Here is a 25953-nt window from a genome sequence, read left to right on the forward strand (position 1 = left end):
TCCATAAACACTGAGACACATGAGGACACTTTGACTTCACGTCCTGATATTATGTCTATCCTTAAAAATTATGGCTGCCAGATTGATCAATCGTTGTTAATCAATACTAGATTAGGGTACATGGGATCAAAACAGATGCCGAATTAATCTAAACACACAGACTCACTTATTTTTGACTTATTGCAGTGGGTGGAACATGTTCGCGATTTAAAAACAGTTAAATGAAAGTAGAAACGGAGGAAATGTAACTGAAGTTCTGTTTTTCAAATCAGAAATGACTAATTAATGTGCAGGAAATCAAGTGTGTGTGTGTCAGTCACTGTAACAGTAAAGACATAATCTGGTGAAGTGTCTGTGATGCAGGTGACTCACGAGTGAATAGATCTTTAATTTTGAAACACACACACACGTCCAGGTTAGCATCTGTTAGCATGGCTTGATGAATAGAAGTCTAACAGAGGAGAGAGCAGAGGTCGTTGGCTGTCGCCGACACCTGTTATTGTGTGTGTGTGTGTGTGTGTGACAGCTGCTGAGCATGTTGACAGTTACCCCCCCCCCCCCTCCCTTCACATTCTGACTTATCCCCCCCTCCTCCTTCTACCACAGTGGCTGTAATTACAGAAGAAAGCTGGAAAAAGAGAAGACAGTAAATCATTACACACACACACACACATGATAAGAAGTCAGCTGATGAGTTTTTTTTATTTTATTTCTTTTTTGTTTCCCATGTTCATTTGAGGAATCAGCCCCGCGTTCAAATACAGGAAGTAAAAGTGCTTTGTCATGATGATGGGCAGAAGCCACTGTCCCTCACTCTTTGTTTAGACCGTAATGAGCGTCTTAATGTGGACCCCAAAGGCACCGTTCAGGCCTTTAAATGCATCTAAACACACCAGAGAGGACCCTGCAGGCATCATTAACGTCTATGATAACATGCTGGGATGTGATGGTATCACTGTTGCTATGGTTATGCCCCTCGGAAACTGGGAATGGTGCCGGTGGCCGTTCTAGTTTTTAAATTCTAGTGTTGTGTTTTGGAAGTGGGACTTTTATTTTGAAAAAAAAAAAGTTTAGGCTTGTGTTTTAGTGTGGATGAACAGTAACTGAAACTTTTGTTTTGAAAACTGCAGGGTTGTGACTTAGTGTGGACGAACAGAAACACCTACTCTTATTTTTGGTTTTAGTGTGGATGAATGGTAACTGAGACTTTTGTTTTGAAAACTACTTGCCTGTGTTTAAGTGTGGATGAACAGAAACCATGAGTTTTATTTTGAAAATGGCAGGGTTGCATTTGAGTGTGGACCATCAGAAGTTGAGATTTTTAGTTTTGAGAACTAGTTTTGATGTTTTAGCGTGGACGGAAAAAAAAACCATGACTTTTATTTTGAAAACTACAGGGATGTATTTCAGCGTGGACGAATATAAACTGTGACTTTTATTTTGAGAACTGCAAGGCTGTATTTTAGTGTGTACCATTAGAAAATTGAGATTTTTATTTTGAAAACTACGTCCCTGTGTTTTAGCGTGGACAAACAAACACATGCTCTTATTTTGAAAACTGCAGGGCTACAGGTTATTTGCAGCATGGACCCTCAGTAACTGAGGCTTTTACTTTGTAAACCTGTCTTTATTGAAACCCGATGATGTTCCCGTCGTGTCAGGTTCACGGTGAGACACTTGACGGCGTCGTTGGCGGTGCGTTCAGGGTCTCTGTCAGGCGTGTGGAACAGTCGCTGTCACTCGAAACATGATCAGACATGAACACAGAATTAACCAGTAACTGCAAGTACTGACTCATCTGAGGTGATAAGGATGCTGTGACAGAGCGAGTACTCAAACAACAGGAGAGACGGAGAGAGGAGAGGGGGAGGTGTTTATGTCCTTGAGGCAGGATTCAGGCACTCTGCCAGGGCCACAGGGCTGTTGGCCAATCAGCTCTGTGCTTACACGCGGGGGGGCGGGGCAGCTGGCCAATCAGAGCAGAGTTTAGTCAGAGCTGCAGAGTGAAGCTGCTCGTCTGGTCCAACCAGATTTTCTCTGACAAGACGTTCACTTCTTTCTTTCTTTCTTCTTCTTCTTCTTCTTCTTCTTCTTCTTCTTTCACTTCCTGTTTTTTTTAAGTCAGTGAACGTGCCATCCACACACTCTCTCTCTTACTTTTCAAATTCACTTGAACCTTGCTCAACCTTCTCCATCCATGCAGCGTTACACCCTGTTTCCTTAACACAGTCTACTGTGTGTGTGTGGGTGTGTGTGTGTGAGTGATTTAAACAGCTGTTGAGATGATTTTTTTCCCCCAGTTTCGACCAGTTTACCCCCTCCTATCTCCTTTTCTCCTTACCCTGTGTCCTTCCTTTTTAGCAGTCTGACACAGAAGTAGTATTAAATATGATGTACATATTAAAGGGATAGTTTAGGTTTTTTGACAGACTTCAACAGGAAACTGAAGTTTGTAAACCACTCACTCTCCCACACCAAACCCCATTGAGAAAGTCAGTGATTATCTCTATGGACTTTGGAGTTTCTCTATCAGTGATTTTAGCTTGCAGGGACACAGGAGCTGCTGGTCTACTGCTGCCTCGTGTGGTCACCTTGTGTCACTGAGGTAAATCTGAAACAAGCATTTCATATGCCAAATTAACAAAATAAGACAATTAAACTTAGTGATGGAGGCAGCAGTGGATCAACAACTAATGTGTGCTGTGATGTTAAAATCACTGATTTTCTCTATGGGGTTTGGTGTGGGAGAGTGAGTGAGTGGTTTAAAAATGTCAGTTTCCTGTTGGAAGTCTGTCTAACAGTGAGATATTTATATTTTATTAGTTAGATCTTTCTCCTGTCATCTCCTCTTGTCTTTCCTGCATCCTCGTCTCCTCCTCCTCCTCCTCCTCCAGGCCCTCTGCACTTGTCCATGCCTGTCAAACCCGGAGCAGAGCAGCATTCTAAAACACACACATTCCTGATCCTGCTTGGCGAGTTATTTTTACCATCAGAGTGAGTTACAGGCCTCCTCATCCCCGGTCCCATCATCCTCAAACCCACTCTCAGGTTCTGCATCGTCACTTCTCCTGCCAACTCCCCGCTTCACCCGGTTACAGTGTAACATACACTAACCAGCGCACTGCGGCGCCACCCCTGGTTAATGTTTCATGAGTTGTGAGTTGGTAGTAAAGAAGGAAACTTAATCCAGCAGGAAAAAACAGATGGAGGAGGCTCACCTTTATTCTACTGATGCAACAAAACTAATTCTTAACTTTTAGCACCAGCAGATAACATGCTACAGTTAGCATACTAGCAGTTATCAATAGTCTGAGGCCAACATGAGTCATGAAAATGTGGGGAAAATAGCCTTAAAGCTAATAACTTTAACAGAAGTGTTGCGACATGTGACAAAATTGGAACAATTACCTGTTAAAATAGTCAACGCTAACATTTACAACCTATTTAGATTAGCTTTTTTTTCTTAAATACTTTTAATTAAAACTCAAAATATTTCACCCCGAGACTTCCTGTTAAGTTGAGGCCATGGTTATGGGGGATGTTTTTGTTCGTCTTAGTCTATAATATCTTCCCACCAAGTCTCAGGGAATTTGGTGGAACTATGCTGAAGTCATAGGGCACTTCCTGTTTCGTGGCCAATGTCGAAATTCGCCAAAAGGTCGAGGGTTGCCATGGCCGCACCGTTTTGTATCTGCAAAACCTTTCAAATTGGCCTCTGTTTTTACTTTAGGGGGTGCTGTAGAGCCCCTGAGCAACACACGGGTCTGGGAATTAACCAAGTTTAAGGAGTTTTTATGCACGTTAACCCCCTCAAAAATGACCGCAAAGCCACGTATATAATAATAATCTGAATAGGGTCCTCCCCCAAATTTGTTCCGGGAGCTGTTTGGGCCCCTATCATTCGTGGCTCAGCCCCTAATTAGCCAACTTAAGGTTGTTAATGCTAACGTTTAGTACTTTTTTAGATTAGCTCTTTTTAGACTGACGAGTCATTAGTTGTGATAACATGAGTCATCAGAATTCGACAGAACGGCCTCAGATGTCAGCGCCGCTTGTGTCTGTTGTTTTTTTTAAAAACATTTTCATCTCTCGTTGACGGCTTAAAAGCATTTAGCGCCGTTTTAAAGCTGCAGACACGGCGTTGCTGTGCATCTGTGTGGCGGTGAGATAGCGGCCCCAGCGCTAGCTCATTAGCTCATGGCTTAGCGGGGGCTTTGTGTGTCGGAGCGGGAACGTGGTGATAAACCCCGGTTTAGGAAGGAGCCGCTTTACGACCTGTGTGAGCTGGGGTTAATTTATATGAGTGTGGTGCTAACAGCAGTGAAACACTTAAAAAAAAGTTTGTATTTTGCTTTCATTAAAGGTGTAATTTACCACATTTCCCCCCCTCCTCCTCTCTGTGCATCCTCACTTGCCTCCTAATTAGTCTTATCTACACACTAAGCTCTTAATCTTTCTCTTTGCCTGCCTTCCCTCCTTCTTTCCCTCCTCATCCATCCATCTATAAATACATCCACTCTGCATCCTTCCATCCTTCCTCCATCTCCTCCCTCGTTCCCTCGTCCCACAGCAGCAGATTATCACCTTTAGTGCAGCAGCGACGCCTCCTGTCGTCACCTAAACCTTTGCAATTTCAATTGATGTCATCCACCTTTTAATTATTATCGTTGCAGTTATAGTTTCATTTAACTATTATTTTTATTATTTTTTTATTTATTTAAAGTGTTAATATCATATATTGTTAGTGATGATCAGTAGTCAATAATGCTGTCTCAGCAGTTACACACAAACACACACACACCTTGTGCTGATAGCAGTATCTTCTTTGTTACCTGTTAATTGTGTCATCTGATTTTTCTCGTTATCTGACAGCAGTGATTGTTTCAATGTCGACCTCTGTACCTGCTGTTAGTGTTTGATCAAACCTGTGTGTGTGTGTGTGTGTGTGTGTGTTTATCTGGATGTATAAAGTTTGTTTCTTCTCTTCTGGACCCAAAAAAATGGCCACAGAGGTTCAGTGAAAGTTTATTTTATGTCTCAGCTCATAAATCTACGTCAGTTTACAATATCTTGAGAACATGTTCATGTCTTTATCTCACTGTTAGACAGACTTTTTCAACAGGAAACTGACATTTGTAAACCACTCACTCTCCCACACCAAACCCCATAGAGAAAATCAGTAATTTTAACATCACAGCACACAGGAGTTGTTGATCCACTGCTGCCTCCATCACTAACTTCAAATGTCTTATTTTATTGATTCAGCATTAAAAATCCTTGATTCAGATTTATGTCAGTGTCACAAAGTGACCACACGAGGCAGCAGAGGACCAGCAGCTAACATCCCTGATTTTCTCTATGGGGTTTTGTGTGGGAGAGTGACATTTCACATTCAATTAATCAGTTGATTTTTAGTTATCAGTATAAGTGTTTACATGTGTTATTACCATAAACAAGAAAAAAAAGTTTGTAAACCACTCACTCTCCCACACCAAAGAGAAAACCAGTGGTTTTAGCTCACAGGGATGCAAGAGCTGCTGGTCTACTGTTGCCTTGTGTGGTCACTTTGTGTCACTGAGGTCAGTCTGAACAAAGGAGGCAGCAGTGGATCAACAACTCCTGTGTGCTATGATGTTAAAATCACTGATTTTCTCTATGGGGTTTGGTGTGGGAGAGTGAGTGGTTTACTTCTCGTGTCCCCACTGGCAGCCATATAGTCACTCAGAGTTGAGCGCCTGTGTTTAGGCTGGTTCTCAGCAGCAGGGGGCGCTCACAGCACAGCAGGTCATCCCTGTGTGTGAGCGTCTTGTGTGTGTTTACATGATCATGTTGTCACACTGTGTGCGTGTGTGTGTCACTGACTGTGTTTCTGTGTCTCTCCCCCTGCAGTGTGAGCAGTGGTTGCAGACACACACACAACAAACCCCGCCCCCTCCCATACTGTCCCGCCCCGAGACACGAGCGAACGTTGCTTTACGAAAAAGGACGGGTAAATATGCTCCTCCTCCCACTCCCTTCATCCCTTCATTCATCCATTCATTCATTGAACTGCCGGCTGTACACAGCAACACCACTGCACCTCTGTTTCCTTTCCTTATCTTTTTGTCACTTTGTCTCCTCATGTCTTTGGTACCCTTCTCATCTCCTTTCCTTGTCTCCTCTCCCTCCTCTGTCTGTCCCTCTTCTCTCCTCACCTCGCACCCTTTTTTCCCACTCCTTGTTTTCCTGTCTTCTTTTTGTTTTGTCTCCTCGTTTCCTTGTTGCCTTCTCCTCCCCTTTAGTCTACTTTCCTTGACTCCTCTCCCCTTTTTCCTCAGTGTCTCTCCTCTCCTCGTTCACTTTTCCTCCTTTCTTCTCCTCCTCACACATTGTCTCCTCTCCTTATTTCCCCTGTCTTCTCTTCATCTTGTCTGCTCATTTCCTTGTTACCTTCTTGTCTCCTTTCCTTGTCTCCTCTCTCCCTCTTTCCTTGTTATCTTCTCCTCTCCTTGTTTATGTCCCTCCTGTCTTCTCTTGACACCTTGTTTCCTTTCCTTATTGTCCTCGTCTTGTTATCGTGTCTCCTCACCTCTCCTTGTTTCTGTCTCTCCTCTCCACTCCTCATTTCCTCTGTCTTCTCTTTGTCATTTTGTCTCCTCATTTCCTTCTCACTTTTCCTTGTCATCGTCTCCTCTCCTCCCGTCCTCTCCCTGCTCCTTGTCTCCTCCTTGTCTCTTGCTTGTTTCCGCTGCTCACTTTTTGCACCTAAAACAGAAACCACTGCATCAGTTGCTGCTTCTGGCTTTTGTCTCCTGATCACGTGACCACCTGTTGATCACGTGACCACCTGTTGATCACATGACCACCTGCTGATCACGTGACCGTCTCTCTGTCCTCTGAAGCGTTGACTCTGTGTCTCTGCTTCTCTTCATTGTTGATGTTTTTGGGGTTCTTTTGTCGTCACTGCCTCAAACTGTCCCACAAAAGCACACGGAACAACCCTTTAAATTAAATTATTTATTCACCTAAGATCAGATAATTATGAAAATATGAATGAGTATATAAATAAATTCACCTTTTCTTAAATGTCTGTGAAATCAATCAAATATTTATAATAATTATTAACAATATGATAATATTAATTTTCTTTATTTTAAATGAAACAAAAAAGAACAAACATTAATATTAATATATAAAGATACTGATGAGACTGAGTGTGTGTGTGTGTATGTGTGTGTGTATGTGTATGTGTATGTAGAGGAATCTGCATGCTGATTGGCCGATAGCTGGCAGACATTTTCCACAGTCACTCTCTTCACTGGTTGGTTGAGACGCTCTCCTCCTCCATCCCACAGACTCCACCCCTCAGACTCTGCCCCCGCCTCCTCCTCCCCCCTCCCCTCTCTGGTATGTGATACAGTAGAGCTGACACGCCGTCAATGTTATCTGAACACTTTATTATGTCAGGTCTAAACTCCACACACACTCACACACACACATGCACGCACACACACCGGTCAATCTGTAATGAGAGGGAGATAAAGAATCTGAAGAAGTTAAAGAAAAGATGGGGAGAAACAAAACAAAAACAAGAACTAAGTCACAGAAAACTAAAATAAAATACTAGTTTCTTCATTTTTAGCAAAGAATCCCACAAATATCATCTTCACTTAAACCTTTAAACCTGTATAAAAATGATAAAAATAAAGTTACAGTCAAAATAAAATTGTTCCAGCTCCTTAATGTGAGCGGTTACAAGTAATCAGTGACTAAATGCAGCTGTTTTAATAGAAATGTCATCATTTAAATCCAGTTTGTGTGATTTTTCAGCTTCTTAAATGTGAATATTTTCAGCTTTCTATGCTCCATGAAACAAAGAAATCTTTAAAAAACTCAACCTGTTTGTGGATATAAACAAAGACGTTTGACAAACAGTCTTAAAGTCATTTAAACATCAGCTGAGAGGAAGTCAGTGAGGATTCTTTAGACGTAAGGATCTAAACAGGAGTAGTTTATCTGAGGAGTAGGGGAGGAGAAGAACAGGAAAAGTAGGGGAGAAGAAATAGAAGAGGAAAAGTAGAGGAGAAGAAATGGAGGAGAACAGGATAAGTAGACGAGGAGGAGAGGATGATGGCTAACGACAGCTGAGTGAGGGGGAAAAGTGGGGGAAGCATCGTTGAGGTCAAAGAAAGATAGAGAATAGCCATCAATCTCTCTCTCTTTCTCTCTCTCGCTCTCTCTCTGTGAGTGTGAACTTCCTGCTGTGGTCGAGAGATAAAGATAGAGAGACTTAGACAGAGATAAAAGAGAGAGTTTCAGTTCAGTCATTAAACAGAAACATCAGCATCACTTTAATAATATTTAATATAGATATATACAGATATATGTAGATTTAATTACATCAGTGTGTGTGTGTGTGTGTGTGTGTGATGAAGAGGATGTAAAAACAGTCGGGTCATAAATAGCTAACATATGGTCAGTGGCTCCTCCCCCAACTCATCCATTCATCCTCATCTTCACTTCTTCACACGGCTAAACACAGACCGTTAGCTGACACCCGCTAAAAAGAGAGAGACATAAAAATGAATGGACAAAAAAAAGAGGAAGACGAGAGCCGTTAGCTTCATGTAGCACGTGTCACTTTGGTCAGTTAGCTCCACATAGCTCTCGTTAGCTTTATTCTGCCCCTGTGTGTGGCTGTTAACAATGCTAACCTGCTATCGGCTGATAAGTGCTTCCTCATTACATGTGAGATGTTAGTAACAATGCTAGACTTATAAACAATGGAGTGACTCAGGAGGTTTTTTTATGATCAGGGACAGATGTGCAACACTGCCCCCTGCTGGTGTTTAACGTGTCAGGTGGCGGCACCGAGGATTTACGAGCTTTAGGGGAAGGACAGGCCACTTTTCTGATTCTGTTAGCCGTGCTAACACAGCTCTGCTAGCTGGAGATGATGTCAGCACATTTAGTTTAAGCTAGCAGCTCTGAGTGAAGCTTTTTTCACCACTGTTGTTTACAAGTTGAAGAGATGACGTTTGGACCCTTAACCCGAACATTAACTTAACTTAACTTAACTTAACTTAACAACTTAACTTAAATCTTCATTAACTTGAATCTTAATTTAACACTTAACTTAACCCTTAATTTGAACCTTCCTTAACTTGAGCCTTAATTCAAACCTTAACTTAGCCTTAAATTAACCCTTGATTTAACCCTGAAACCAGGTCTAAACACGTAAACAGCCATTTTAAGACAAGACAGAAAGTTAGGACCAGACAAAATGTCCTAACTTCCTGTCCGCACAACTGCACACACACACTTACAGACTGCATGGATGTGTAAGATTGTGTGTGTGTGTGTGTGTGTGTCTAAGAATGATGGCTTAATCCCCTCCTTCTCTCCTCTCCTCTCCATCCTTCCTACTCCCTCCTCCTCTTTTCTCCTCTTGCAGCCATCTGTTGCTGTTCGTTTCTCTAGGCTGTAAAAAGTGCTGTCTGAGCGCTCTCAGCTCACCAATCACTCTCTCTCTCTGTGTGTGTGTGTGTGTGTGTGTGTGTGTGTGTGTGTGTGTGTGTGTGCGTGTGCGCACCTGCCACGACCATGTTACAGTTTGTCACGTAAGAGCAGTGATAGAACGAGAGGTCAGTGGAAACGACACACACAGCCAGTTGTCACCAGTCACTCGCAGAGCTCCACTCGTCTCCTCATGCTTTCTTTCTCCCCCGCTTTTTTCCTTTCACTCACATTTCCCCTCCTTCAATATTTAAATAATAATAATGTAAATAAATTATTTAAATGAAAAAAAAAATAGAATATGATAGTAGGAAATAAAGGGACATTTTAAGACACAAGGTAAACACATTTTTTTCTGTTTCTTGAATAAAGACTAAAGTGAAAAAATAAGACTTTTGAACTTAGTGATGGAGGCAGCAGTGGATCAACAACTCCTGTGTGCTGTGATGTTAAAATCACTGATTTTCCCTATGGGGTATTGGTGTGGGAGAGTGAGTGGTTTACAAACTTCAGTTTCCGATTAGAAAAGTCTGTCTAACAGTGAGATAAAGACGTGAGCGTGTTCTTAAAGATATCGACTTAAACTGACTTAAATTATTTTGTTTAGTGTCTAAAATCAGACCACACAAAACCCCATAGAGAAAATCAGTGATTTTAACATCACAGCACACAGGAGTTGTTGATCCACTGCTGCCTCCATCTCTAAGTTTAAATGTCTTATTTTGTCACTTCGGCATTTGGAATCCTCTGTTCAGATTAACCTCAGCGACACAAAGTGACCACACGAGGCAGCAGTAGACCAGCAGCTCCTGTGTCCCCGCGAGCTAAAATCACTGATTTTCTCTATGGGGTTTGGTGTGGGAGAGTGAATGGTTTAGTTTTACAAACTTATTTGGTTGAAATGTTAATGATGCAATCATCTCATCACCACTGCTGCCAACTCCATTCAACTTTTCATCATTTTAACCCTGGCTCTGTTCACTGCTTCTCTCGCTCTCTTTCTCATTTTTCCTTTTGAACGAGGAATGTCTCACACACACACACACACACACAAACTCTCTGAGCTAAGTTTTAGCTGGAGGAGGAAGTGGTCGGTTCTGGAGAGTGTCTTCCTGTGGGGGCTGCCAAACAGGAAATGCCAATTAGCTTCTCTTAGCTTCTGCTCTCCTCTGAGAACCCCCTCTTCTTCTTCTTCTTCTTCTTCTTCTTCTTCTTCTTCTTTCTCCTCAGTCCTCTCCATCATCCTCTCTCTCTCTTTCTCTCTCTCTCTACTCTGCCCTGTGTGTCTCTCTGTCTCGCTCGGCCTCGCTTAGGCAGGTGTGAGAACTGTAAAGCTCAGGGTTAGGTTTTGCTCTTCAGAGCGAGAAAACGACATTATGATTCTTAAAAGACAGATTTCATTCATCAGCCGTAATGATGAGTAGACACTTCTGACTGATAAAATGTATTACCTTATCCTCTATCATTTTGTTAATTAACAAACATTTTGTTTGTTAATTTGCTGTAAAAACTTAATTGGGCAGATTTTTGAATAGGATTTGGTGTGCGTCCACAACCAAAACTGGCACAATTCTAATAAGTAAATGCAGTTTTGTGGACGAAAAGACCACAGAGGCACCATACGCTGAAAATCCCTAAATTGAATCATTTTTGAATGGGGTTTGGTGTGGCAGATTTAAAATTATGATAGTATATAAATATGTTATTGTGTTGTGTGTTTTTCATATTACAGCAGTCATGGAAAACTCCACAGAGGAGGAGCTGCAAGAAGGGGGAGGAGCCAACACTGTGATAAATGAGGAGGAGACGGACGAGGAAATGCACAATAACCTCAAAGGTACGAAGAAAAGATGAGAGATCGCAAAAAAAACGATTTCAACCTAAAATTCAACGTCAACTCTGTGAATTTGTTTGTAGGAGCGATGAACGGTGTGAAGGAGGCGCCGGAGGGTGGAGGAGAGAAGCTACAGAACGGAGACCGAGGAGGAGGAGGCAGCGACCTGTCCTCCATCAACGCCATGATGTCCACGGTCATGATGGCGGCAGAGAGCATCAACGGCGGCGCGGACGGAGACGGAGGCAGCACCGTCACCTCGGCCAACTCGTCGGCCGGGCCGTCGCCAAGGTAACAACCTCAAGTCAAGTTTTTAATTTCTCAAGAAAAAAACAAAACTGTCGTTTAACGTTCAAACTTCTCTGTGTGAAGCCCCTCCCCCAGCAAGTCACTCCCTTCAGCCATGAGAGCTCCGCCCAGTCGCAACCCACGAAGGACGCAGGTACGCACTTCATATCCTTGTTTCCTTTCCTCACTTACCTTGCATCCCTCCTTCCTGTTCCTCCTTTTGTCTCTTCCTCTCCTTGTTTCCTCTCCGCTCCTCATTTCTTCTTCCATTTATTTCTCTCATCTTCGTTCCTCATCACCTGTCCTCTCTAGTTTCCTTCTCTACTTTCTCTGTTTCCTCTGATTATTTATTTTATCCTCCTCTCCTTGTTCCCTCATCACCTTTATCCACTTGTTTCCTCTCCTTCCTTCTTTCCTCCCACCTTTTTCTCCTTCTCTCCTCTCCTTGTCTCCTCTCGTTGTTTAACACTCTCTCCTTCTCTCTCTCTTTGTTTCCTCCCCTTGTTTTCCTCCTCTTTTGTCTCCCATCATGCACTGGGGCATTCCTTGACGTGTCATTGTTTCCTTGCAGTGAAACAGGAAAAGGAAAGTGCTGCTTTCGTGTGTGTGTGTGTGTGTGTGCGCGTGTGTGCATGTGTGTGCGCGCGTGTGTGTCACTGGTGTTTGTGGGTAAACAGGTGTGACGTTGCACTCGTGTCATGTGATTTATTGACAATAAAAACAAAACATTAAAGGGTCATTACACACAAAATAACAAACAAAACCCCTGTGTGTGTGTTGTCTTTCAGGAAACCACCAAAGAGGAGACTGGAGGACTTATTTGTCCACTTTGTGATAAGAGCTGTCAAAGTCAGCACCAGCTCACCATGCACATCAGACAGGTAAACACACACACACACACACACACACACACACACACACACCTAATACTTTCAGGCTCTGCCCCCTGTACATTTTTAAACATTGTGTGTGTGCAGCACAATGCTGACGTCGGAGCCACAGATCATTCCTGCAGCATCTGTGGAAAATGTCTGAGCTCAGCGTCTTCACTGGACAGACACATGCTCGTCCACAGCGGAGAGAGGCCGTACAAATGTCTCATCTGTGGACAGACGTTCACCACCAACGGCAACATGCACAGGTACACACGCTGCAGAGAGACACACACAACAGAGACACACACACACACACACACAGCACAGAGGCAAACACGGCAAAGAGACACACTAAAGAAGCACACAGTATAACCTCAGGCAGAGGAAGCTGCTACTTAGACTATTCACTATAATGGTCCTGTGTGTGTGTGTGTGTGTGTGTGTGTGGGGGGGGGGGGGGGGGGGGCTGCACAGGAAGTTGGGAGACAACTTTAAAACATCTACCCCCATCACACACACACACACACACACGCCCAGTCATTTATCAGTTAAATCCAGCCTCCACCATCACATCCAACGGTCCATGCAAGTGTGTGTGTGCGCGCGTGTGCTTGTGTGTGTAGAAGCAAAAGAGACGTTATAAAAAACGACATCACAGGAAACAAAAGTATCAGTGTTGACATTGATACTTTAGAATAAAACTTTGTCCCCACTCAAACACAACCCCACAGTGTTCACAATAAAAGTCAGAATAAGTAAGGGATGTCCCGATACAACTTTTTCACTTCCGATACTGCAGCCTTGAGTATTGGCCGATGCAGATATTGATACGATATTAGCACGAATCATACATACTTTAATGACTTATTTTGTAGTGTGGAATGTTAGAATTGGCTTGATCAAGTGATATTACTTAAACAGAGAACGATAGTCAGCAACAGTAGGTCTTCAGGACACATTTAAAACACAGGAAGCTCTTGGCATGGCTGGTTTCTGGGGTATAATTAACAAACGGAGGCTGTTGAAAGTCGACAGGTGGCGCTGGTTTATGAAATAATGTTGTTTTAGCTCGCCTCAGGATGAGCTAGCATGGTGCTAATGGCTAACTTGCGCTCGCTGTGCAGCTTTGTAGCCTCTGATTTCAGAGGTTAAAGAAAAATGTTTAACCTCTGAAATATCAGTAGCACACACATGCTGTTGTTGTGATCGCGTGGGCTCTACATGCATCCAGCATGCAGAGCCCACGTGATCACAACGGGTGCTGCTGGATGGAAGTGCTGGAGCAGAACGGACTAATTGTATCAGAGCGCTTATACCGGAGATTTAATCCGATATGCGTTTTTTGGCTGATATCGGACCGATATCCGATATCAATATTAGATTGGGACATCCCTATAAATGAATTTTAAGTTTAAGTTAAACACAACCCCACAGTTTACACAATAAAAGTTTGTCAAAGTAAAAGTTTGTCCACACTCAAACATTGAAAGTCATTCTCAGTTTCTGTTTGAATCTTCTGTCCTCGCCTCGTCCTGCAGCAGCTTTACTTCTCATTCGTCTGGTTTGTCGAGTCTGTGTGTGTGTGTGTGTGTGTGTGTGGCCTCCTGCAGGCTGCTGAGGCTCTGGATGCTGATTTCCATCAACACACACCCTGGAAACAGTTGCGTAATTTCTTTTTCCCCTTAAAATCTTGCGAGTACAATAAACGAGTGAAGAGAGGGAATTGTTTTTGAGTCGTTCACCTTTTTCTTCTCTGCTCATTTACAATGCAAACTGCAGAGAGAGGGAGGACGAGTGCGTCTGTGTGAGGCCTGCTGTTACTGTGAGGCTGCTGTAGGAAAATAAAGAGGAGGCCTGTTTGGATGGAGGGAGGAACAGAGTGGAGGGAGGGAGGGAGGGAGGGTGGGAGAGGAGGGAGGAGGAATCCATTTTGCAGCAGAGCATCCTTTGAAATGTGAAACGTGAGATTTTCCTACTCGTCCCGTCTTCAAACGGGCAGAGAGAGAGGAGGAGGGGAGAGGACAGGAGGAAGATGAGGGATGGAAAGAAGGGAGGAAAAAGAATTCTCATCCTTGTTTGGTGAAAAGTAGAGAATAAAAACTTGTGATTCGACTGAAAAAGTTTGTTGTAGTTTGCAGTGCTTCAGAGGAAGAAAGTCTTCTTTCACCTCTTCTTTCAAAACTGACAAGGAAAAATTTATTACAATTTCATCCAAGTCCAAACTCACTCAACAAGCGCCCCCTGCAGGTTAGCTGATGATAAAAAAAGACACACAATGGTGATTAAACCCTTGTTAAAGTGATAAAAATATTAGCAAATTTCTGCCACTTCCTCAATCCCACTCAATTTAAGATCATGTTCACATCTTAATCTCACTGTGAGACAGACTTTTCCAACAGGAAACTGACGTTTGTAAATCACTCACTCTCCCACACCAAACCTCATAGAGAAAATCAGTGATTTTAGCTCACAGAGACACAGGAGCTGCTGGTCTGCTGCTGGTCTACTGCTGCCTCTTGTGGTCACTTTGTGTCACTGAGATAAATATGAACGAAGGACTTTTAATGTCGAAGTGTTAACATTTGAACTTAGTGTGCTGTGACTGTGACATAGATTTTCTCTATGGGGTTTGGTGTGGGAGAGTGAGTGGTTTACAAACTTCAGTTTCCTGTTGAAAAAGTTTGTCTAACAGTGAGAGAAAGACTTAATTAAACTGATGTAGATTTTTAATGTGTGTGTTTGTGTGTGTGTGTGTGTGTGTGTGTGTGTGTGTGTGTGTGTGTGTGTGTGTGTGTGTGTGTGTGTGTCTCCTGCTCTCTGATTGGTCACTCACTGAGGTCACAGCACTCTCTGGGGCCTGTGAAGATGCTGCTCTCTGATTGGCTCTAATCAGCAGCTTCCTGTCAGCTGATCTCAGATCTGCTGACTTTGTCAGGACCTCTTATGGGCGTCCAGCTCGCTGCCTGTTAGCTTCTATTATTAGCACTGACACCTCTCTCCTGCCACCCCCTCCTCACCTCCTTTCCTTCCTCCCTCTTCTCTCCTCTTATAACCTTCCCTTGTTTCCTTGTTTCCTCTCCTTGGTAGACTCTGTTCTCCCATCACACGTGACTGACTTGACCTTTGATAAACTTTGTAAACACACACCTGACTACATTACCCACAATGCAACTGCAGCTCTCACAGACACAGACATTGTCACATGTCTGTCAGTGTAATGATGTGATATTCACACACACACACCTGTTCACCATAATTAAATATTGTTTTAATATCATTTTAAATCTTAATGTTTGTCTTTGTTTATGTGAGCAAATGTTCATTAGTGTTTTTCTCCTTTTTTAATGTTTAAACTTGAAAGATTTGTGTGTAAGTAAATGTTTTTAGAATTATTTTAAAAAACTGAAACAGTTTCACTTTTTATTGATTTATAGTTAAAACTTCAGATTATGAGTTGGCATCAAATATTCACACATTAATCCTGTTTTTACTTCCTGTTTGTTTGTTTAAAGTCATTTTCACACCTAAATCTGTCTATGAACACCATTTAATCCAGATTAACAGAACAGAGTCCAGGTTTGTCCAAATCAAGGGAGTCCAGAATAAAAAAGTCTAGATCAAGCAGAGTCCATATTAATTGAGCTGAGTACAGATGAATTGAGCAGAGCCCAGATTAAGCAAATTCAGATGAATTGAGTCTAGATTAACACCAGAGTCCAGATCAAGTGAGTACAGACTACCCGAGCAGAGTCCACATTTGTCTAGATCAAGCAAATCCAGATTAACAGAGTCCAGATTAACCAGGTCCAGATTTGTGCAAATTAACCAACTCCAGATTCATTTAACAGAGTCCAGATTAACCGAGTTTGTACTAACAGAGTCCAGATTACACGCTGTCTGAAATGTTGTGCTCACTCTTGTGTTTGTGTGTTTGTGTTGTTCAGACACATGAAGATCCACGACAAAGACCCGGCCACAGGAATGCTCCCCATCTGCCCGCCCACCATCGCCAAACGCCGGCGTCCGTCTGTGAAGCGGCGTCTGGGACCTGAGGAGGAGAATGGCGAGGAGCCGCCCACCAAGAAGGTAAAGACACTGTGGTGCGCAGAACCTCCTACAGAACCTGAACCTACAGAATCCTCGCGCTTTTTTACTTTGGCCTCAGCGTCACAGTGACTTAGCACTTTTTGTCCCAATGTCAGTGATCGTTTGGCTTCTGTTAAACCACGCCCACTTCTGACTCGGAGTAAACATTAGTGCATAGAACTTTCACACAAAAGTCAGATTTTTGTACCGAGACGAGAAAAATGTGAATAAAAGTAAGAATGAAAGCTACGATAACAGGATAAAGTTAATTAATGTTTGGAATGTTTGCGTTTTTCTGAATTTGGACACATATTTTCGGGTTTTCGTGCGAAAAACGCATTCATTTTGGGGCGGAGACGAGTGAAGAGTTTAAAATGCTGACTTGGCAAACAACACTCGCAGTAAAGTTAACAGATCGTAAAGACGTGTACGTGTGTGCAGGTGGTGGAGGACGCGACGGCGGCGGGGGAGGAGTCGATGACGTCAGCGGTGACATCGTCAGCCCGAGGCTCGGAAGAGGAGCTTCTCCCCTGTCCAATCTGCTTCAAGACCTGCGGCTCCAGACTGGAGCTGGACGCCCACATGGACACACACCCGGACACGGCGCTGAGGTGTGTGCGTCTCACACACACACACACTCTGCTGGGATTTAACTTTGTTTTTACTAGTTTTAATAAACTTTACACTGAGGAGATCAGAGAGGAGGAGGAGGTGCTTTAAGATGAACGGATGAATAATGGGGGGGAGGGTAATAAGTCACCAGTGGGTGAGAGAGGTAGAGAAAGGGGGGAGAGAGGACAACTTAATAAGTCACAGGAAGGAGGAGGAGGAGGAGGTGTTTTCAGGACGTGCTCGGCCGCTCCATGTTACCATGACGACACCCTCCTGCCCTGAAAACAGGGATAACGTCTGTCGCCGTGGCAACAGAACTCCTAACAGGCCCCCCCGCAAGCACACACACACTTAAGGTTCATTCATGTCAGAAAGAGAGAGGGAGAGAGAGAAAGAAAAGATGGAAGGATTAAAAGGAAGGAAGGAAAGAAAGAGAGAGAAAAGAAAGACGAAAGGAATAGAGAGACAGAAGAGATGGAAGGAAAGAAGGAAAAGTTAATTCCCATGAATTTAACCTAACTCAAAAATTAATTGTTGAAGTAATAACTCAGTTGGTTTGAGTGCACTTACATTTCTGCAGTATTTTAAGTATTGTTGATATGATTCCAGATTGTTGGCAGAAGTTGGCTTTATACTATTACACAAAGTCCCACAGTAACATAGTGGTAGTTTAGGATTTTTTTTTATTACAGAGTATAAATTAACACATGCTGAAGTATGCATCCAAATAATCCTTAATGGTGCCCTAAAGAGTAAAGATTTAATGCTAGTCACATCACAATATGTTTTTTTTTTTTTTATTATTTTTAATAACCTAATTACAGCAATAATTAGATGAGTTGATTCACAGACAATTGATTTATTGTCTAACATTTTCAAATAAAAATTACAATCTGTTCATGGTTCCAGATTGTCTAATTAAGTAAATAAGCAATTGGAATATTTTGGGGTTTCACACATTTTTCTTTTGGAGGGGGGCGTTGAACTCATTTTAACACACATAAGTAATTTTGCTGAAGGACGTGATTAACTTCTCATTTGGGAAACAGAGATTATTGTATTTTGCCTGCTATCCCCACGTCGTTTTTTTTTTTGCACACGGCACAGACGGACTGAGCAATCCATGTGATGGGTTGGACCTGCTGCACTCAGGTTCAGGAGGAGCCCAGTACTGCTATGTTTATAGGACAGTAGAACTTTGAAGACTTTCTCATTTGTAACTCAAATGACTGCATTTTGCACGGTGAACAGTACGTGAACGCGAACCTGCGCGTTGACGCTGACTTTGGACACGGCACAGAGAGGACGTAACAAGTTCGGACCTGCTGCACTCAACATTGGATTAGTGGAGAAGCCACGGAGGACCGCTACTGACCTAAGTACAGATAAAAGGGAAGGAGAGAAAGAGGGAAAGAGGGATGAGAGAGAAAAAGAGATGGCAGAAGAAAGAAGGATGGAGGTGAGGAGAGGGCAGCAGGTGGCGCTGAGCTCGTTATCTGTAAATCCTCAGTAATCAGCCTGTAAGAGGATGAGAGGAAGTGGGAGGGGCCACATTAGCTCACGTCACTGAAGCTCCATTAACTTAAGAAAACACACAGTTGAAGTGAAAGTGACCAGTCGTCACGGTAACGAGGACTTGTCTCACACGTCACGTGACACAAATGCACATATGTTTGTGATCGATAAACATTAACAAACAGCAGATCGATCACCACAGACCTTTGAATTTAAATAAACTTAACAAATGATCCTCAGTTTGTCAGTAAAATATCACTTTTTTAACTTGTTTTAATATAAAACTTTGACACAAACAAAACAGAAAATAAACAAAAACACACTGAGATTCTGCCTCATTAGGACCAGGTTTTTGGTCTCCATGAAGACTACTGGTCCTGACAAGATCAGTGTTTATGACAGAAAACACACATGGATGTGATAAGTGTGTGTGACACTGAGCAGCTGTTATCACACATACACACACACACACACTTGAAAATATGTGTTTGTGATTGTGTATTTGTGAGGACTGTGAAATATCCAGCATTGTGTAAATTTTTTCCCCAAGATTGAGTGTGTGAGTTTTTATTTTATTTTTTTCTTTACGTCAAACTTTCGTCGTCTCACATTCTCACTGCCGTGCAGATACACACACACACACACGTGGACAAATGTCTCCACCTGGTGGCCACTTTGAGGAACTGAATCCTGCAGCAAAATTATTTCCCATGAAATATTCAAACATAAAATAACAAAACGTGCTAAAAGAAAGAGAAAAAAATAGCAGGAATAAAATCTATAAAATGAGACAGGTATTAAAGGCCAATGTTAATAAATAAGAAAAAGTTAAAATTTAAACATAGGTCTTCTTAACATACGAGAATAGTACGAAGGAGTATTAGGGCCAGCCAAAAAAAAAAAAATCTGGCACAAGGGGAAAAAGCAGGCAAAAAAAAAAAGAAAAGTCAGGCAAAAAAAAAAACAGGCAAAAAAAAATTATATTGTATCATATCAATAACGTAAAGCCTGGCTTTTTTTTCCTTGCGCCAGATTTATTTATTCATTTATTTTTTTGCCTGACTCTTTTTTTCTTGTGCCGGATTTTTTTTTGCCTGCTTTTTCCCCTTGTGCCGGATTTTTTTGGCTGGCCCTAATACTCCCTCATAGAATAGAGGTTCGAAGTTAAAGAAACAAGTTTTTTTTGCCGTTATTTGAACTATTTTGACAATCCATTAGCTTATATAATCTTTTATTTCATTAAAACCAAGTGTCTGTTATTTTGTCATAAATGTGAATATTTTCTGGTTTCTTTGCCCCAAATAATAAAGAAATAATTTGAATAATAATTTGAGAAACAGTGACATTTTTTGAACTAAACAACTCTTGTTTCCTTGTTTGTTTGTTTCCAGGTGCGATTTCTGCTGCCTTTCTTTTCGGACTCACCGCGGTTTGCTGCGTCACAACGCAGCTGTTCATAAGCTCCTCCCACAGGACCCCAGCGGCCGCCCCTTCATCCAAAACAACCCCTCCATCCCCGCCGGCTTTAACGACCTGGCCTTCATTGACTTCTCCTGCAAGAAGTTTGCTCACATCGCACAGGTAAAAAAAAAAAAAACCTGCTACAGACTGCTGCTCGCACGTGTTGGGGTCACATGACCAGGGTCCGTGTTTTTACCAACTTTTCCTGTTTGTCCGTCACGATCCAGGTCTGGTGCGAGACGAACCTCCGACGCTGTATCAGTAAGTTCCACCGCTTTGTCTGTGACAGCTGCGACAAAGCGTTTCCTCTCCGCTCCGCCCTCGACCTCCACAAAACCACCTCACACGTTGACACGGAGGAAGACATGGAGGGCGCAAGAGAGGACGGCACTGCGGAAGACGCGGCCGAGGACGCCGGTCTGGTCGGAGAGCAGGAAGCCCCGCCCCCGGAACAGGCCGGCTTCCTGAAAGCTCTTGGGCTTCAGCATGTTTCTACGGTAAATAGAAATTATGCGTGTAAATATTCAATACATTCAGTTTACGAACTTTGATTCAAAAGCTAATTGTTGTTATTTTAGTTAAGAAAGAAACTAAAGGAAACACTGGATTTGTTTTGTTTTATAAACATTTACACTGATCAGTTACATTACGCATTTTGGACATGCAAACGGACAAAAATCTCTGCTAAATAAACAAGTTTTGTCGTTGAAAATAAAATTTTAGGAACTAGAAAAGAAACAACAGCACATCATCTGCATAGGAAGTTTTCACAGATTTTAATTCAGAAGGAAACGGAATTATTAAAGTTCCCCCTCTGTTGTGTTTCAGGTAAAGTCTGGTCCCACGGACGATGAGATCCATCAGGCTCATCTCGACAGCATCAAGGTGATCCACGTGGAGCCGCCATGCTCCAGCCTTCCTCTGGAGCCGGCCTCCTCCTACCTGTCCGGAGGCCTCGGCCTGACCCTGGGGCTGGGTGTCGGCAGTCTGGCAGCTCTCAGCATTCCACTGCTGGAGGCCTCGGCCTTGCAGGGCCTGACCCAGAAAGATGCACTGAGCCTGCTGTCCATGCAGCCCTTTCAGACCGGCTTCCTCCTGCAACCAGATGGCGGCGCCGCAACGGCCAGCTCTGCATCTTCGGGTGCCAAACCCAGTGAGGCAGGTGGAGCAGGGATCATGGAGTTGGCTGACATCCAGCAGATCCTCAAGGTGGCGACGACGGCGCCAAATCAGATGGGACTGACGCCACCGTCTCTGGCCAAAGCTCCTGGAATCACAGGAGGTCAAGGTGGGTGTTGGAGGCTATTTAAACTCACCTTCATTCAGGTTTAGGTCCATGCCCCCACGACCAGGATTGAGACATACTGGTGCTCACCAAGACACAGAAAATTACTTCACTGTCTCTGACTCTCTCTTCTCCATCCAGGTCAAGTCCAGGCTCAGAAGGCTCCACTGAAGCCCAAACCTCCCATCACACCTCGCTCCAGCCTCACAGCGACGACTCCTCCCCCCCTCCAGAGCTCCCAGCAGGCTTCACTGGGCTGCATCAGCCCCAGCCTGCCCCCTCCCACCCCCACACTCTTCAAAACACTGCCCTCGTCCTCGGCTGGGACCGGAGGGCAGATAGATCCAGAGTGCATGGGCGACGCTCACACACCGCTGTCTGATTCGCCGCCAGCTGCCTCCACAGCTGTACAAGAGGAGGCGGGGCTTAGTGGCAGAAAACCAGGAACCAAAGGGGGGAGCAACACAAACACAGGTTCGGCTAAAGGCTCGTACCCGTGCCGCTTCTGCGACCAGGTGTTTGCCTTCTCTGGCGTCCTGCAGGCTCACATGCGCTTCCACCTCGGCATCGCCCCACACAAGTGCAACATCTGCGATTACCTGGCACCGGACAAAGCGACACTAATCAGACACTTGCGGACGCACAGCGGTGAGCGGCCATACGTCTGCCGGGTCTGCCATTATCCTTTTACCGTCAAGGCCAACTGTGAGCGCCACCTCAGGAAGAAGCATGCTAAGACCTCGAGGAAGGACATTGAAAAGAACATCAAGTACGTAACCTCCACCACTGCTGCAAACATCGCAGCACCAATCACCACACCCACCCAGGACATTGAGATGGGATGCGCCGAGACAACGTGCAGGTTTTGTGGTGAGGACCTGAAGACCTACCGCGCGTTGCAGATCCATCTGCGCACGAATAACGGTTGCCAGAGGAAGCCGTTTGAGTGCCGCCGCTGCGGAGCAGCCTTCCTGGCTAAACGCAACTGCATCCACCACCTCCTGAAGCAGCACCCCGAGGTGCAGGAGAGGGAGATTGAGGAACATATCGCCACGCTTCAGCCGGCCACCGTACCCTCCGCCACTGTTGCCTCTGCCAGAGCTGCTCCGCTGAATCCGATGGCACTGAACGGGATCAGTCCGTCTCCGATCCAGGCGCTGCAAGCTGTGAAGGTGGAGGAACTTGCTAATGTGGTTTATCCTACAGAACTGGACCAACCACTGGATTTTTCTGCTAAAGGTCGTGGAGCTGTGAGCCAGGTGGGTTCTTCAGGAGTGAAACTGGAGAGCATCTCCCCCACCTTCGACGGCTCTGCCGCGGATCAGCCCATCGATCTGTCCATCCCCGCCAAGAGGCTGCGGAGAGAGTCTGCAAATGAAGAAAAGAGGGAGATCAAGACGGAGCAGAGCGGCGGCAGCATCGTTGAGCAGCAGCTGCACGCTCTTGCTCTGACCAAGGATGAGAAGGCGGGGAGCGCTCTACACCCTCACCCTCAGCTCGGGTGCTACCAGCTCCCACCAGGATCCAACCCTTCACCTGCCTCTCTCCCCAATATTACTCGAGCTCAGCGCCTTAAACCACTTCTGCCCAAACCGGCCTCCTCTTCCACCTCCTCACCGTCCCCTGCCCTAAAAGACCTCCCTCCTCTGGCCTCCATCGCTCAGATCATCCACTCTGTCTCAGGAGCTCAAGATCTGCTGAAGAGAGAGGCTGCCGCCCTGGACTGTAAACCCCAGGCAGTTGTTGCTTCCCCTCAGTCTGATTCAGCTGCAGACTCCTCAGGACCCTCTGCCGGTCTGAACACACCGAGCGATGACACATCTGAGGGATTGTCCAGGTGTGTGGGGTTTTTTTTTCCCTGTGTCTTTCGGTCAAAGAAAATCTTTGTCTTAAATTTGTATTTTTTGGTTCCGCAGAAAACGGCCCAGGAAAAAACTGGCTGCCCTGGCTATGAGGGAGAAGGCGGCTGCAAGTGGAAGCAGCATCGACCTTGAGTCCAGCGGGGAGTTTGCCAGCGTGGAAAAGATGCTCGCCACCACCGACACCAACAAGTTCAGCACCTACCTCCAGACCGGCGCAGCAGATCTGGGTGGAAAGAGAGGTAAGACTCGCACTGTGAATAAAGTGACGTATGAAAGTTCCTGACAGACGATAAACTGAGGCATCTTTCACACCAGATGACGACAGAACTGGAGGAAGCGAGGAAAAGGAGGGAAGAGTCAAGGAGGAGGTGAAGCCAGCGGCAGTTTCTCAACCCAAAGGGAAGAAAAACGCCTACTCCAACTCTGTCCAGAAGATGACCTGCCCGTTCTGCCCGCGAGTGTTTCCCTGGGCCAGTTCCCTGCAGAGACACATGCTAACACACACCGGTAACACACGCACACTAAACCTTTATCGTCAATTTGACTCACACACGTGCACAAACTGAACATTTCCTGGATCTAAAGCCATTTTCTGGAGCTCATCCAAACCCTCCCCGTCTGTCTCTCTTCAGGTCAGAAACCGTTTCCCTGTCCCAAATGTGATGCCTTCTTCTCCACCAAATCCAACTGTGAGCGCCACCTGTTGAGGAAGCACGGCGTGACCCACAGGATTCTGAGACGCAACGGTGCCCTTGCGAAGAAGGACGGAGAAGAAGGCTCACCCGAGAGTGCAGGTCAGAAAACGCGGCAGAAATTTTTCACGAGCAAATTTCGGCACTGATCGGCTCTCTCTTCAAATTTTCCGCTCAAATTCCAATTATACAAAATTTACGTCTTTGCGTTCCCACGATTCACTTCTCCTGCTCGGACTTCAAACATGACGCGGATTTTACGGGATTACGCACGTGTCGGCACCTCCACTCCTCGTTCTGATTCGTATGTTGTTATTATTGATCGTATTGATCACTGTCGGTTGTGTCCCACAGAGAGTCAGTCAGAGACGGAACAGGTTGCACCGGATGTGCGAGACCTCAGAAGCACCGCCCCCTCCTCAGACTCAGACCCCGCCCCCATGGCAGAGAACTCCGCCCCTGACCAAGAGGCTGAGTCAGCACCAACAAGCCCCACCCCCAGTGAAAGCCACGGTAAGTCGATGGAAACGAGCACTGATACTTCTAATCTGCTGAGTCACTTAAATATTGTTTATTTGTAAATATTGAGTCACAACAGTTATTCCTTTCTTCATCTGTATTGACCCGTGTTGTCGTCATTGTTTGGTGCACAGGCTGCAGTCCTGCTCACGATGTTGCCGAGCACCCAGAGACAGAAACATCAGAGCAGCTGGAGCAGCAGGGGGCGCCAGAGACCAGAGCTCAGAGGAAACGGCTTCCACCGAGTAACAGCAGCAGCAGCAGCAGCAGCAGCAGCAAGGTAACATCTGAAAAACACTTACTGATGAGTAGAGCTGCAACTAACGATTATTTTCATAATCAATTAATCTGTCGATTATTTTCTCGATGAATTGTTTGGTCCCTAAAATATCAGAATCAGAAAACCTTAAAGAATTTTGATTGGTGTTCGTCAAACCTGGAAATGATGATGTTGTCAAATGTCCAAAATGATTCATTTTTAATGATTTCTTTGTTATCCAGAGCAAAGAAATCAAGAAAATACTCATATTTAAGAAGCTTAAACAGTCGGAGATCTTGTTTTAATCATTGACTGGTGATAGTATTGCTGAGTCACGTATTAACTGTTGATAGTATTGCTGAGTCATGTATTGGTGTGTTTTCAGGTGGACGTCACAGACGACGACGACTGTCACAGTAACAAAAGTCTGGACCTGAACTTTGGAAAAAAACTCATCGACTTCAAACTCTCTACAACGTCAGGCTCCGCCCACGAAGAACAAAGCTCTGTTCCCTCCTCCTCGTCCTCCTCCTCCTCTGCTCCTGCACTACTGACAGAGAGTCCAGAGAAGGAGGAGCAGAATGTTGGCTCCGCCTCCTCCTCCGTCAGTCCTGCAGTGAAGCAGCAGCCCGACTATAAACACGTGTGTCGAGTCTGTAACAAGAGCTTCCGTTACGCAACCACCCTCGCTCGCCACGAGAGGGCGCACCTCTCTGAGGAGACGCCGACGACTCCAGCACCAGTGGAGGATACGCCGACGACGTCAGTGAGAGAGGAGGTGACAGAGAACAACTCCAAACCAGCCGAGGAGTTGAAGGAGGAGGAGAAGGAGGAGGAGGAGGAGGAGGAGGAGCAGCAGAAGGAGACGGAAATGGAAGTGGAGGAGGAAAGAGTGAAGGGAGGAGAGAGCGAGGCGGGGGAGAGCGGTGAGTCAGAGGAGGAGAAGGAGGAGGAGGAGGAGAGGAGCGATGAAGAGGAGGCGACAGAACCAAAGAGTGTGGAGGAGGGAGAGAAGAAAGGAGGACGAGTGGACAAGAGGAAGAAGATCTGTGGCATCTGCAACAAACGATTCTGGTCTCTGCAGGACCTGACCCGACACACCCGGTCCCACACAGGTACCAGAACCAACACACATGCACACTCGGTCCCACACAGGAACCAGGACTAACA

General features: G+C 44.7%; 1 protein-coding gene across 8 annotated transcripts in view; it reads left to right on the plus strand.

Annotated features, from left to right (window-relative positions):
• rreb1a (ras responsive element binding protein 1a) overlaps window positions 1-25953 on the plus strand; it is a 45126-nt gene that overhangs the window by 14772 nt on the left and 4401 nt on the right. For 2 of the 8 annotated variants that reach the window (XM_058650370.1, XM_058650378.1), the window contains exons 2-19: window positions 5890-5989; window positions 11228-11332; window positions 11413-11620; window positions 11702-11771; window positions 12406-12498; window positions 12595-12758; window positions 16437-16578; window positions 17020-17189; window positions 20097-20286; window positions 20394-20663; window positions 20995-21454; window positions 21593-23288; window positions 23368-23552; window positions 23629-23820; window positions 23946-24107; window positions 24360-24518; window positions 24659-24804; window positions 25169-25898. In XM_058650370.1, the coding sequence (XP_058506353.1) occupies window positions 11233-11332; window positions 11413-11620; window positions 11702-11771; window positions 12406-12498; window positions 12595-12758; window positions 16437-16578; window positions 17020-17189; window positions 20097-20286; window positions 20394-20663; window positions 20995-21454; window positions 21593-23288; window positions 23368-23552; window positions 23629-23820; window positions 23946-24107; window positions 24360-24518; window positions 24659-24804; window positions 25169-25898 (5137 nt within the window). In that variant the 5' untranslated portion in view covers window positions 5890-5989; window positions 11228-11232. Of the gene's footprint in view, window positions 1-5889; window positions 5990-7237; window positions 7387-11227; window positions 11333-11412; window positions 11621-11701; window positions 11772-12405; window positions 12499-12594; window positions 12759-16436; window positions 16579-17019; window positions 17190-20096; window positions 20287-20393; window positions 20664-20994; window positions 21455-21592; window positions 23289-23367; window positions 23553-23628; window positions 23821-23945; window positions 24108-24359; window positions 24519-24658; window positions 24805-25166; window positions 25899-25953 lie in introns of all 8 variants that reach the window. The other 6 variants (XM_058650348.1, XM_058650393.1, XM_058650386.1 and 3 more) reach the window with 5 other exon arrangements.

Source organism: Solea solea, chromosome 1 (assembly GCF_958295425.1).
Source record: "Solea solea chromosome 1, fSolSol10.1, whole genome shotgun sequence".
In the NCBI taxonomy this organism is placed as follows: domain Eukaryota; kingdom Metazoa; phylum Chordata; class Actinopteri; order Pleuronectiformes; family Soleidae; genus Solea; species Solea solea.